The 14755-nt window shown below is 34.7% G+C and overlaps 1 protein-coding gene, 1 non-coding gene and 1 pseudogene across 2 annotated transcripts; 1 reads left to right on the forward strand and 2 right to left on the reverse strand.

Moving 5' to 3' along the window:
- Positions 1-3386: 3386 nt before the first annotated feature.
- LOC122309253 lies at positions 3387-5194 on the reverse strand (annotated as a pseudogene).
- A 279-nt stretch (positions 5195-5473) lies between these two features.
- On the reverse strand, positions 5474-5554 carry TRNAL-AAG. The gene has a single exon. It is a non-coding gene; the product is annotated as a tRNA-Leu (tRNA).
- A 7907-nt stretch (positions 5555-13461) lies between these two features.
- LOC122310573 (uncharacterized protein At4g14100-like) lies at positions 13462-14716 on the forward strand. The gene is made up of 2 exons (XM_043124558.1): positions 13462-14138; positions 14338-14716. Exons 1-2 carry the CDS (start codon positions 13487-13489, stop codon positions 14508-14510), a joined length of 825 nt encoding a protein of 274 aa, XP_042980492.1. The 5' UTR covers positions 13462-13486; the 3' UTR covers positions 14511-14716.
- The last annotated feature ends 39 nt before the right edge of the window (positions 14717-14755 follow it).

A 14755-nucleotide genomic window follows, 5' to 3' on the forward strand; every position in this document is an offset into this window, starting at 1 on the left:
CATTTAAATGAGGTTTTATTTGTCTTTTAGAGTTTTGTGTCAATGCAAAAATCTCTGTACTCTCTCTTTCTTTTTTCTTCTCATTAATTGTATAATGCAAAAGTCTCTCCATTCTCTCTCTCTCTCTCTCTCTCTCTCTCTCTCTCTCTCTCTCTCTCTCTCTCTCTCTCTCTCTCTCTCTCTCTCTCTCTCTCTCTCTCTCTCTCTCTCTCTCTCTCCATTAGCCTGTTATCTAGATATGAAGTCTGCTTCAGATTTGTACCAAAAAATGCTGGACAATAGTTCTTCAAGGAGCAAGAACTGGTCTTCTCCGCTACGGCCTAAGTATAAATTTTAGATTTTTAGTTTTTTATTTATATGTTGTGATAGATCTATTCTCTAGTCTTCTCTATTCTTTTGGTCTTTGTATCTTCATTTTTCAAAAAGCATACGCAACATGCAACAAGCAACATAGAATAAGAGCTCTATGATGGATTGCCACTGCAAAAACAATTTTGAAAAACCCACAAATCTCCTCTCTCTATCTAGATTTTTTTTTTTTTACATTTCAATAACAGTTACAGATCTTCCCAAAGGTGATATTTTTTTCAACTTTTTTTGTATAGTTTGAGGATTTATAGAATGTTTGGATATATTAATGTGGATCTAACTCCAAAAAGTCCCAATCAGAGATTTGGATCCCTACGATGGTTTGTTCGATGACGAGTAGAGAAAAATTTTAGAAATTAAGGAGCACCTCAAAGATCCTGACCAGGTTTTTTCCCTTTCTTTCTACTAATTGTTTCGTTTATATTTCAGTTTTATCTTTCTAAGTTTGATTTTCTCTTTGGTTTGGATTCGCTTCAGTGAGTCAGCCTGATGATTCTTTGGTTGAATTGCTTCAAAGTTTAGCATATATGGATATAACCTTTCAAGCACTCAAGGTAAATTATTAGTTCTGAGATTGGTGAAGTTATTAGTCAGGTTTTGAATAACCACAATTTAAGAGAGAATATGTACAAATGTTCTTCTTTTTTCCGTTTCTAATCTATCATTTTTTTTTTTAAAATTGCACATGATAGTGCACTATTGCACTGCTGGACAGTGGGTGGATAAATGATAGCAAGCGGCTAAACAACAAGAAACCAAGCTATGGTGGCTTGTTCTCCGATGACTTCTGTGGTTGCAAAAGGTGGCATTGAGACCCTAATGATGGCAAGGAAAAGCTTAAAGTTTGGAGGAAAATGGCTCTATTTTTTGTGTCTAAAATAGGGGACTGTTTTGGACATGGGCATGGCTGTGCCACTTGATAGTTGCCATGGCCTTGGATGTGGGAAAGCCGAGTTGCAGCTTGTGGCTCATGGGTAGGAAGCAAATACTCTACTTTGGTTGCTAAAAGTAAGGGCTGTTGGGTTGTGTGAGCGGAGGCATTAGGCTTGCGGTTTATAGGGGAGAGTCAAGGTGGTTGCTTGTTTCACATGGGATGAGCAATGAGTGGATGTACACAGGTTGGATGATGCAAAGGACAGCGAGAACAGTGTCACGATGGCTAGCAACTATCTCCACTATGGTGAAACATGCAATCATGCACTGTACCTCAATTGCCGAGTCAAAGCCCCGGTGATGGTGGTTTGCAAGACTTCGACGCGTTGATAATTAAGACCGCTAATAAATAAATATTTGGAAGTAAAGAAAAATTATAACAATTTATTTATATAAAAAATATATACTTAATTCAATTCATCAATAGTTGTTTCAAAGTTTAATGATTTTATTAAATAAAATAAAATAAAATAAAAAAGACCCAACATCTTGATAAATCTTAATTATTTTATTTGCAACATATCAAGACATCATCTAAACTAAATGAGGTGGGTTGTTGCATTGGAAGAAGAGAAAGATGGATGCATATACATGGTTAAAGTTGAGAAAAAAATATCTCTTCAATTGAAACATTTTCTGTTTGATGGCCAATGGGTAATTGACTATTTTACTTCTTTTTTTTTTTTTTTAAACTTTTCCTTACAACACTGAATAAACAATTAATACGTCTAATTGAGAAAATTTTGTAAATTCCATTAGTCTGTAAAAAACAAAAAACTTCAACTAGACATAATTTAATCTCACCGTCCATAATTTGTATTGATTTACCATGTTTTGAATTATTTGTATTTTTATTTTTATTTTTCTATTGATCATACACAAAAATTAAATTCGTATCATGTAAGAGAATTTGTCATATTTGGAGAACATTGCAACACAAACTTCACAAAGAGGTGATTTAACTTGATGCATTAATTAATTTTTTGTAAAAAATCATATTACTTTTATTAAAAACTTGACTCACCTAACTAGGCAAACATGTTTTGCACCTTACTCCGACTTAGTATTATAATATATTACAATATATTATTATATACTATATACTATATTATATATACTTTAAAACTGGAAAAACTTGACCAAACCTGTAAAACTAGAAGTACCGGTTTAAGAATGTAATTGGTATGATATCGATTCTTTAAATTTCAATATAAGTATATACTAGTTTGATTCTAAAATATGTTTAAAACCGAATTGGTTACACTCCTACGTGTTAATGGGTCCCACACATCTTGTCACATTTTCACTTTTTGAGGAAAAGCCAATGGCCCCAGGGAGAAGAAGCCAAAATGAAAAAAAAAAAAAACTGTTGCTCATCCTCCATACTTTAGACACAGGTATTTCATAGACACCAACAAGATTTACTCATAATTACCTCCAGGTCTATCAAAAATGATACTTGGGTCTCCTCAAAGCTTTCATCTGTTCGTAAAATACTCATGCTGTAATAGTTGTCTTCCACTTCATCTTCTTGTTGGAAATAGTCATCTTCGACTTCTTCTTCCCAATGCTCTTCAAAACAATAAAGAACGTCCAACAGATTTTGTTGCTGATGTTGTTGGGCAATGGATTCTTAATGATGATGATGTTTAGCCAGAATAAGAGATTTTGGTCTGATTTCATTATAGTTAAGCAGAGAAATGAAAAAGATGGAGAGAAGAGAGAAGCTTCCGAGGGGAGAGAGAAGCATAGGGAGGGGGGTTTGCTTAGCAGAATCGTGACTTGTCTCCTTTTAGTGTGTGGTGTGTGATGAGAGAATCGGATGATGAGTAGGTTTATTGTTTGAATCCAAATTTCTTCGATAATATCTCTCCATGAGCCAACTCATTGGCATTGAAAGAAATTAGGGCCCTGTTGAAATGTTAAAAAGTATCTCAAATCATATGTCAATAATAATGAAATAGTTTATAAATAATAGTTAAAATTTTGTAAATAATAATAAAATAATCTGAAAATATCTGATAACGGTTATGTTCCCAAACACAGCCTAAAGCAATATAGAAAATATTTTAGCAACAAAGGGATTAAACAAAAAGTAAACCCACAAACTGATGTAACTTGATATATTACATTAGATAATTAACTCACTGATAGTCTTCCATTCAAAGAATAATAAAATAATCTCAATGACAACAGCAAAGAGACATTCACCAGTAACCCTGGCAAGAACACAATCCCTTAATAAAATGATGGAACCGGTTTCGATCCCGAATGACTATTTCTCAATCGAATTTATTCTGAACATGCTTCATGAAACTATGACAGTCATGACAGATTCAAAGATTCTTCATGACCCTTATGGTGCTGCTATCCTTAAATCTAAGCAATGCAAAAGCAACGACTAGCTTCTCACTATGATAACCAAGACTCTGCTCCTTGTCCTCTTGTTCAATGTCATGTAATACATTAGATGTATTGGTTGTGTAACCTTCATCTCTTAAAGCTTTTATTATGGATACTAAGAATGTTTTTATCTTAGCCAATTGGGGATTAGAACTATCCCCAGAAACAAACTTGTGAATCACTTGGTCCATGTTAATTAAACTATAGCCAGGTGTTTTGCTAATTCTCCTTTACCTCATCAAATTCCTCACACCTTCCTTCTCAGCCCATCTGCCAACTCCACCATATGCATTTGATAGAAGCACATAATCTCTATCGTGATAAGGGTTGAACTCAACGATCCTCCGCTTCACTTTCTCTGCCAATTCAAGATGATTCTGATTTACACATGCTCCAAGTAGGGTTCTCCAAACAACAAAGTCTGGCTTCATTGGCATTCTTTACAAAAAGTCGTAGGCTTTATAGACGAAGCCTGCACAGCCAAGGAGATCAACCATGCAACCATAATGCTCAAGCAGCGGTTTCATACCATACTCATTTTTAATGCTTTCAAAAAGTCGCTAACACTCTCCAACAAGATCACCATGACTGCAAGCAACTAAAACCCCAGTGATAGTAACAGAATCCGGGCGTAAGCCACATTTCTTCATCTCGTGGAAAACCCTCAAAGCTTCTCTACTGCGGCCATGCACCGCAAGACTGGTAATCAACGCTGTCCACGGCAACAGATTTCTAACACGCATTTCATCAAACACTCAAATGGATTCATCCACGGACCCACATCTTAAATACATATCAATGAGGGTGCTACCCATTGATATTGAAAAGCTCCAACCCGCTTTTTGCGAATAAAAGTATAAACCCACTGACCAATTCCAATGCCCCTAATCTTGAAACTGCGGATATCACGCTGAGCATAGTTACTTCGTCAGGTTTTATATCCTCTGAGACCTGCATTTGCCGAAACAGTTCCAAAGCCACAAACCCAGAGCCATTGTTCGCAAAGCAAGCGATCATGGACAACCAAGAGACCAAACCTCTATGGAGCATTTCCTGGAACAGCTTTGACGCAAGCTCAATGGACCCACAAGAGCCGTAGAAGCTTATTAACGAGTTTTGAACATAAATGTCAGAATCAAAACCGAGCTTAACAACGAGCGAGTGAAGGCCCTAACCAACTTGGAACCGAGTGCATGCCTTAAGAACGAATGGGAAAGTGAAGCCGTCGGGGGAGACGCCAGCCTGGCGCATCTGAGAGAAGAACGAGAGGGCGTGGGAAGGAGATTAGTGAGCATGGGCTCTAATAAGGGTATTGTAGGAAAAGGTGTCTGGAGAGGGTATGTGGGGGAAGAGGGAGAGGGCGTAGGCTAAGCTTTGAGGGGCAGAGGCTGCGCAAAATAGGAAGAGACGTCGGTGACAGAAAGGGTCGTCGTGAAGAGTCAAGACCGGTCTTGAGGAGCCAAGCGTGCAGCCTGTATACATTATTCATGGATTCTCATCTGAGTCATCTGCCTCTGGAACTGTTTTCGCATATGGAAAACGTAAATGATAAAAAAAATAAAGGACGCTACCGTTAGGTATATAATTGATCTTTTTTTTTTAAAAAAATATTTTTTAACATTTTTAAATATCTTTTAAAAACATAAAAAATTCATAATATTATTAAAAAAATATTTTTTTAATCACTAAATAAAAAAAAATTAAAAATAAAAATTCCAGCAATAACACCGAGAAGTAAGAGTACCATTCTCCAAAAATAAAAAGCTAGTGTTGAGAGTGGGATTTGAACCCACGCCCTTTCGGACCAGAACCTTAATCTGGCGCCTTAGACCAACTCGGCCATCTCAACAGATGGTGTATGACCATATTGTTTTATATTTGGTCCTATCAAAAGAAGAAGAAATAAAATATGAAAACAGGTATCCTATTACCACTCACGTGGTGGAAACTTGTTTCCCTTCTTTTCTTCTCTTCTCTCTCATTGTTTTAAAATTTTCAGAAGTCTATTCTAATAATTAGTTTCCTAATTATCTTAAAATTATAACATTTTAATTAGTTAGGCAAACCAATATATATGACTTTTTAAAGGTAAATTGACAAGTATTACATTTGTAATAAACCATATATAATTTTTCACCACAGAGAGATTAATTAGATTATGATTTACAACTTCATCCTTAGACTTCAAATAAGGATATTGTGTTCATACAAATGGTATGAAGGATCGTTACACACACATCAAGAGTGTCACTTTATTCTGTATATAATGCCTCTATGTGATAGCTATATGGTAAATAAATAGCTTGTCACGAACTTTAATCATATCAAGTCGAGTTATATACAAGCTGACCGAATTGAATAAAATTTATTATTATTTTTTATTATTATTAGAATAGAAGTGAATTTTCCAAAAAATAAATTTAAAATTTAAAAAGATGATTAATTTTATCAATAATAGGATCCTATACTCCACCTTTAAGCCCCCACAAAGACATCATTACGGGCTTGTAATGAGTTGTTGTGAATGTGAGCTTTCCGATCTTTTATTCGTTGTGTTGTATTTGTGGGTTTAGGTTGAATGGGCTTGAAAGATAAGGTGCTGCAGATGAGAAGAAAAGCAATACAAAGTATACTCATTTTTACAATTCTATTTTAAATGGGAAGCCATTTTATAAAATAATTTAAAAAAATATAATTTTTATAAAAATACTCTTAATTTAAAATATAATTTGTATGAATTATAAGTGTATCTGTTGGTATTTTTTAATAAATAGTATTTATTAACAACGTTTTTATTTAAAAGATTACTTCCGTTACTTCCTCAATTCAGTTTTTATTTCTCTTCTCTTAGATGCATGTGTGTATATAGAAGGTGATCCCGTTTGCCAACTTATAGCCGTTTAGCCGTTTGGTGTGTTATTGCTTATTAAAATAGGAAAAATATAGTTGTAAGCACAATTATGCACTAATCTATACACCAATGTGATTTGATTGATCAAAAAGTAGATTTTATTAAAAATAGTGTTAATTTAAATTCTAAATATGAATAAATCAGTATTGATATACAGATTAGTACGCGACTATGTTTGTATATAGTAAAATTCATTAAAATATCCGTTGGCGGGTGGCTGCTTTATTTTTTTCAGTTTAGAGTATTAACGTTGGCTATTTTATTTTTTTATTCAATTGTCATTCCGTTGCAAAACTTTCTTCATATACGAAGTCATTTTTTAAAAAAAAAAATTAAAGAGAGATTGGCGTTGTAACAGCCCGCTAGAAATTCAATTGTGAAATTTCTATTAACTTTAGGAACCTTGTAAAGGCCCCATAAGTTTTCACAAATCCATTAATTGTATAGGTTTTTGTCTAACTACATAGTTAGTGTTATTATTTACTATGGTATCAGAAGTGTATTTTTGATTATTGGAGATAGTTAGAAGTGTCAAAATGTATTATGGTTTGTGCCATTAGACTCGGAGGGTTATTTAAGGTCTTATGGCGCAATAACATTTTTTCATATTTTCAGACAAAACGTCTGTTCCAAACTGTAGATATTATTGGATAAAAATATCTTAAGCTAATTTTGTGGATATTATTGGATAAAAATATTTTAATCTAATTTTGTGGATATTATTGGATAAAAATATTTTGAATTGATTTTTGTAGATATTATTAGGTAAGAGAGTCCTACACTCCACTCTCACTCCGGGTAAGAGAGTCCTACACTTAACTCTCATTTCGGGTAAGAGAGTCCTACACTTAACTCTCACTCCAGTCTCATCTCTTCCATATCTCATCCATAAGTATCTCCAACCACCCCTCCCCACGAAATTATCTTCATTTATAATTTCCATTAAAAGAATATCAAACACTCTCTCTCGGACAGCTTTTAGGAGTTCTTTTGAACGTCCATTTCGAAGCTTTTGTAAGTGTTTTATCATAACGTCTCCTTCATATAAGTTGTTGATTTTTTAGTCTAGTTTACGTGGATATATTATTTGTCCCATTTGAAGATCATTTGGTCAGTCAAATATTATGTAAACTATAGAAAGGTCATTCTGGAAGATAAACTGGAGAATATGTTATAGTTTGGAGTTTTGACCAAGCTAATGGATAGATATTGATCTGAAATTTTTATGGAGTATTGTTAACATGTATATATGACTATTGGTTGAGGATTTTTACATGATTAAAGGTTTTGATGAAAGATTTTCTTAGATTTAGAAACTTAGAAACTGGAAGAGGAAAAACAGTTTCTGTTTTAAGAAAGTTTAACTCTTTGGTGGTCTAAACCTATTCCAATGACTTTGATAATTTTATTGGAGGATCATATGCATCTTATATACATGTTATATTATTATTTTGAAGATATTTGATGTTAGTTTCAAAGATATGAAATTTTATGCAAAGAGATATTCAAATAAGCCAAAGTGTGGATGTTCTTGGCTAAATTTATGTTTTGGTTAATTTTTAACCATGTGATCTTGAATTAGAAGCTTATATATGTTTTAGGACATCTTTTTAAACCATGTGATGGTTTGGTTTGAAAATCACATCTTTATAAGTCATAGATCAAAAGGTTAATCAAAACAAGTTAGAAACAAAAATCAATGGAAATAACATATGGGAATTTCGGCCCTATGGAGTTTTAATAGTTGTGATTAGTTTTAAATTTTTTTAAATTGATATTTGAGTTGAGGATAAAATTTACACGAGGCATATAAATTTTGGTGACTTTTGGAGTTAGTATGCAAAATCCTTAAGTTATGGGTAAAACGGTCATTTTCCTACATGTAGAGAGTAAAATGGAAATTTTATACTTTAAGTTAGTATTTTCCATATTTCAAGTTATTAGTGATTTAGTGCTAACTTTTAGAATCACTAATTACAGTTCCTCGTGATCGCAGGTTTTATAAGAAACGCGGAGATCGAGGTAAGTTAGCTTTTAACTTACTAGCAGTCTACTGTGTATGTGTGCTAAGTAAAAGAACTACAGTGTATGTATGTATGTTATCATATATGTCATGCCATGCCAAGGTATCACGTAATTATCTATTATACAGAATTTATTCTGTCATTAATTTTTATCTGTTACATAATATATTCTGTCATGTATTACTGTACCTTACAACTATGTCATGCTAAGTATATCATCTATTACATATATGTCAAGTCATGTAATATTCATTGTTGCAAGTATGGAATGTTAAATATGTTGTCTATTATATATTATGTCATGTTACGAAATGTTTCTATCTCAAGTTGGTCATATATTTCAAGTTATGTTCAAGTCACGTTATGTTAAGTCAGGGCTTCAGTCATTTCGTATTCCAGTCACGTTTCATCTTGATTACTTATGTATGGGGTCACAGCAATTGTGGCACATACACTACGTGAGACACAGCAATTGTGACACGCAGAATACATGAGGCCACAACAACTGTGGAGTATGTATTTACACGCAGAATACATGAGACCACAACAACCGTGGAGTATGTATTTTCCATGTTAAGTCAAGTTTGTGTAGAATACATGGGGCCACAACAACTGTGGAGTATGTATTTACACGTAAAATACATGGGGCCACAACAACTGTGGAGTATGTATTTTTCATGTTAAGTCAAGTTTGTGTAGAATATATGGAACCACAACAACTGTGGAGTATGTATTTTTCATGTTAAGTCAAGTTTTAGATCAAGTTCATGTCAAGTCAAGTTCAATTCATGTTTTAATTTAAATTATGTCAATTATGTTATATTGTACGCCAAGTTATATTTTAATTACTTATGAATTTGATTATGCATTTATGCTTTTACTGTCATCCATGCATCATTAGCTTGTGTGGAAGTTTTTTGTTAACTTACTGAGATTTGTAATCAAATCTCACTTTGGTAGTCCCAACTACCATTCTCCCGAATGGTAGATCTTGTTACAAGACCTGAAGGAGAATCAGGAGCTGATCAACTAGACACAGTTGACTAAGCGACGGTGCGACGTCAATGTTAATATTGTAGTTAACGTAAATTACTACTTGTACGATGGAATTGCATTTCTAGTACTTTTTGGATCATAACCATTTTGGACTGGTGTTGTGATCTGTTCAATGGGTCTTTATGTATGAAATATGTTTTAAACATTTGGGATATTTTCAATTTGGTTCATAGTATTGCTAAAGAAAAAAATTATCCGCTGCGAATATTGCATAATGTTAGATGCATGTTAGGAACATTGCATCTTATATGTCATGAACGAGAGTAGGTAACCTTGTGTTGCATGTCTCGACGCTTCAAATGTCCTTCTAATCCCAAACGAAATTTGGGGGCGTCATAGGCATCCTGTGTAGTAGTTAATTTTTTGAAGTTATTTTTCTATACGTACCAAAGGAGAATATTTTCTTTTGAGAAAAAAGATAGTTAAAAGTGTGAATATTTTAGAGAGATTTTCCAGAAAATAGAAATGACTCAACCACTTTTGCGGAGTCTAGTCCCCTCCAAGTTTTCTGCAAGGACTGCCACATCTGCGAGCAGTTCTACCACACAGTACGTGTCCGAGATCTAGTTCAAAATGACCAAAAGCAACAGGATTATTAACATTGGTTGATTCATTTAATCAACCATCTTCCTTCGGACAATGCATCTAGAGAAGGTTTCCATTACATATCAAAGTAATAATAAAGAAGATTACCGGTAACCAAACTATGGAATCGCATAATAATGCTTCAACGAAAATTTTGTGCTTTTAGATGTATTTAATTTCAATTCATAGGACTAAATGCGCATGAAATTCCATGCAGTATCAGCTACTGGGCACCCACTTCAGAATTCGAAATAAAAGCCTAACAACTCGAAGCTAAGAAACTAATAAACCCTTAATGTCAATTTATCAAATACCCAATTCACAGAAGGCTTCACAATTCTAGAAAAACCAGCTTCAGACAACAGATTACGACCCAGTAAAAGAAAATGGTCTAATTATCAATCTCGTTAGTCAAAAAAATAAAATAATAATAAGTCATTTCAGGAAATGAAAGGAAACTAGAACCATATAGAGAAGGGTGTTTAAGAAACAGAACCTGCTCGAGATTTTGGAGAGACCCTGAATGGAACTTGAGGAACCGGATGAAAGGAAGGGTTGAGGGAACTTGAGGCCTGACGGCACAATCCTTGCAAACTTCTTTACTAAGGTTGCTAAAGGCGTTCTCCTTCAAAGCGCAAATAAAAGCCCAAATGGAAATATTGCACCTGGGACACGGAAAATGTTGCTAAAGGCTAGAAATAGGACTTTCAAAATCACAAATTTAGAAAGCATCTGGGACCTATTTAAAAATGAAAAAACCTCAACTAAGCTGAATCACAATAAACAATGCTCATACTCATGACGACGACCACCGGCGCTCTCTCTGTGTCTCTCTCTCTGGGTTTCATTTCGTATTTCTCGAGTAAAATTACCCCTCGTTTCACTTCATCAGCTGGATTTGATTTTTCCCTCTGTTTTATTTTTGTTTTGTCTTTTTAATGAAAATAACTTCTAACTGGTGGATCCTGTAAGTGTAGAATAACGGAAACAAATGGAGAAGTGCCACGTAGGAAATTCACGTTTTGGGCAGTGGAATGAGCTGCAGAGGAACTTCACAGATTGAAGGTCTGAGTTCGAGACCCACCCCCTTCTCTCTCTTTGAACCAAACCCTTACCTTTCTCTCTCCTTCCCTCTCTTTCACGATCAGTAAAATTAGGAAAAAATCAGTAACCAAAATAAAGAATCATTGCAGCCCCTTTTGTACAATTTATTGGCCATAGTTTTTTTTCATTTTCTTTCATTTTTCTTCTTATGTGTTCTAAAAATCTACCAAAAAATTGTTTTTACTTTTATTTTTTATGGTCATATATTTGAGAAAATCAAGAGTTTTGAATTTCATGGATGATTTGCTGGCTCGAGTTCTATTCATCGGTGCTTAAAAGCTGGAAACTCTACAATGTAATGGGATATGAAACTGTTCGAAGCTACAAGTTCAGTTTTTTCCCTTCTGGGTCTTCTTCAACTTAAGCATTTAGAAGGGATTTGCAACTTTTTGGAATGAACTTTTGGTTTAAGATGCTAGGGGGACCCGATTTAAGTGGTTTTGATGAGTTTTGACTCAGACCCATGAAGAACTTATCCTGGTTTAAGCATATGTCCACCAACGGAAAATTTGGGAGAAGGCTTCCCACTCGAAGAGTACCGGCAAGCAGTATCATGGTCCAAATACTTGGTGTCGTTGGGTGCGGAGATAGAGGGAGAGGGAGAGGAGAAATGAAGTGCAGATATGTCGTAGTTATTCAAGGAGGAGAGGGATGGAGAGAGAGAGGTTAGGGTAGAGAGAAAGAGAGAGGGAGGGTTGGGTCTCGAACTCAGACCCCTTCAATATCTGAAGTTTCTCTGCACCGCACCGCACTGCACCGCATTTTCTAGAACTTGTATTCCCTACGTGGCATTATTTTATTGGTTTCTGTTATTCTATGCTTATAAAATGTACCGATTAGAAGCGTTTCTATTTTTTAATATATCGGCCGACGTGGTAAATTTTGAAAATATGCGAGGAATAAGTTGGACCGTGCCTATAGGCCGTCAAACCAAACGTGAGACCGACTGGGTTCGATCTCGTATTTCACAGGCATGTTAATTTTATAAAAGAACTCTCAATAGTTTCATCATATTATCTTTTAAAAGATATTATTAAAATTTAATTTTCTTTTATTTTACATATTAATTTTTATAATATATTATTCATTAATTTTTTTATTTTTTATTTATATCATTTAAATATTTTATTTTTTAATATTTTTTTATTTATTTTAAATATTTTCTCTAATTATCAATGATATTTTCATATTTTTTTATATTTATAATATCTCTTCGTGTATAATTTCATATAATTATATTTTATTTTAAATTAATCTAAATTTATAAATTAAATTTAAATATATATTAATTAAAAATATTCTCAAAATATATTATGAAAACAGGAAAGACAATACACAAAACAACCCTTCTACTGTATACCCACCGTCTCATCCGAATAAGAAAAAAAGGCTAGTCATAGAATGTAGCAAGTAGCAACACTCGACGGTGCAGGATTTTATTTTATTTCTTTATACAGTGATGCCATGAAATGTTAAGTACTATGATACTTTATTCTGAAAGTGCAATAAAAAGATCCAAAAATGGACCTTTGATGAGCTGGGTAATCGGTAGCCAATGAAACCCACAGCTTGCTTATTTGGCATCAATGATCAAACACAGTAAAAGTGCGTGAATGAGAGAGAAGGGCTGAAATGGAAATATGTAAACAGTATTTTCTAGTTTTAGAGGGATTAATGTAGCAAAGTGTATAATAAAAATGATATACAAAATTAATTGGAATGGATTTTAAGCAACTTTCTTTATTTTTTATGGAAAGATATATTTTATAAAAATTATTGGGAGTGTTCTTAGAAGCGATACTCGTTATCTTCTAAATTATTATTCTTTAACAAAATAAATAATTTATTTTAATTAGACATGCTATATCTTTTCTATCAACTTATAGATAGATTGCGTTTGTGTTTCCAAATAAACGGGTTAAAAATCAGTTTTTGTAACATGTTATATCTAACATTTATTTCAGTAGCCACACCTTTAAATCGCTTTTAAAAAACAATTTTGAAGAGTTAAAAATTAAAAATATATATATATATATATAATGAAGAGTATCGCTAAATTACTGGCCGGTGGATGACACTAGAGCTTGAAAATTGAACGGTCATGGGTACCATCAGGAATGCCATGCGGGGGCATATTCTCGTTGGTCCTTCATCACTTCAAGTAACAGCCGCGCACTTTACTGTGCAATTGGATCTTGAAAAGAAATCGTCGTCCCAACCAACCACGCGTCCTTCTCTCCGTCCTTCTCTCCGATACTCTCCGACTCTTTGGTGCTCGACGATGGGGTCCGCGACCAAACCCATCATCATATCCATCTTTCTCCTGCTCTTCTTCTTTACCATTTCTCTCTGCAAATCCAGAGAGGAAGACCCAACACCAACCCCATGGCCGCACCAATTCCACTCCATACTCTTCATGAACTACAGCGGATCCCTACAGATGATCGATCTCTGGTACGACTGGCCCAAGGGCCGAAACTTCAACATCATCCAGGACCAGCTAGGTAAGCTCCTTTATGACCTCGAGTGGAACAACGGGACTTCCTTCTTCTACACATTGGATTCCAACAAAGAGTGCAGGACCGCGCAGGTTGAGGTGGGCATTCTTCGCCCAAATTGGCTCGATGGTGCCAAGTACCTGGGACAGCGAGGCGTCGATGGCTTCCTCTGCAACGTTTGGGAGAAGGTCGACTTCATTTGGTACTACGAGGATGTTGTCACTAAGAGACCTGTTCATTGGGAGTTTTACACTGGTGCGTATTTATATATAATTCATCTTTCATTTGCTCTGCTGTTCGGTAAATCTTTGTTAAATATGGGCATCCTTTCAAATAGAACTATCTCCCCCTGTTTTTGAACACAATATGCTGCTGAAAAGGTCTGCCCTTTCTATATGAAAGATTGTTCGGAAATGAAATTTGTCTCAGACATGAATTGCAATATGTTGTGCAGGGAGGAATGCACATGTCATGACGTTTGAAGTGGGAGCGGTGCTCGAGGATGCCCGTTGGCAAGCCCCTGTATACTGTTTTGAGAAGAAGCGTGATGATGGAGGATCCGACCCAACTGCACCATCTGTCACCAACCAGCTCTTCTCGAGAGCGTTTACTGGATGGAGCACTTGAGGCTCTGATCTCTGTCATCGCTGAAACTTCTGATATGCATGTTTCTATTGCTTTACAGAATTTCTCATGAATAAACTTAGATGTTTCCTTCTCCAGAAAATGGCATCCACTCTCACAATAGCAGCAAACGCTTGTTGGTAATTTGTTGCAGATTGTTCAGGAAACTTCATCTTATGATGCTAAATAAGTAGCAAGATCTTCCACAATTCTTTTTTTGTTGTGATGTTCGTGTTGCCTGTTTGGGA

This window comes from Carya illinoinensis, chromosome 5, assembly GCF_018687715.1.
Source record: "Carya illinoinensis cultivar Pawnee chromosome 5, C.illinoinensisPawnee_v1, whole genome shotgun sequence".
NCBI lineage: Eukaryota > Viridiplantae > Streptophyta > Magnoliopsida > Fagales > Juglandaceae > Carya > Carya illinoinensis.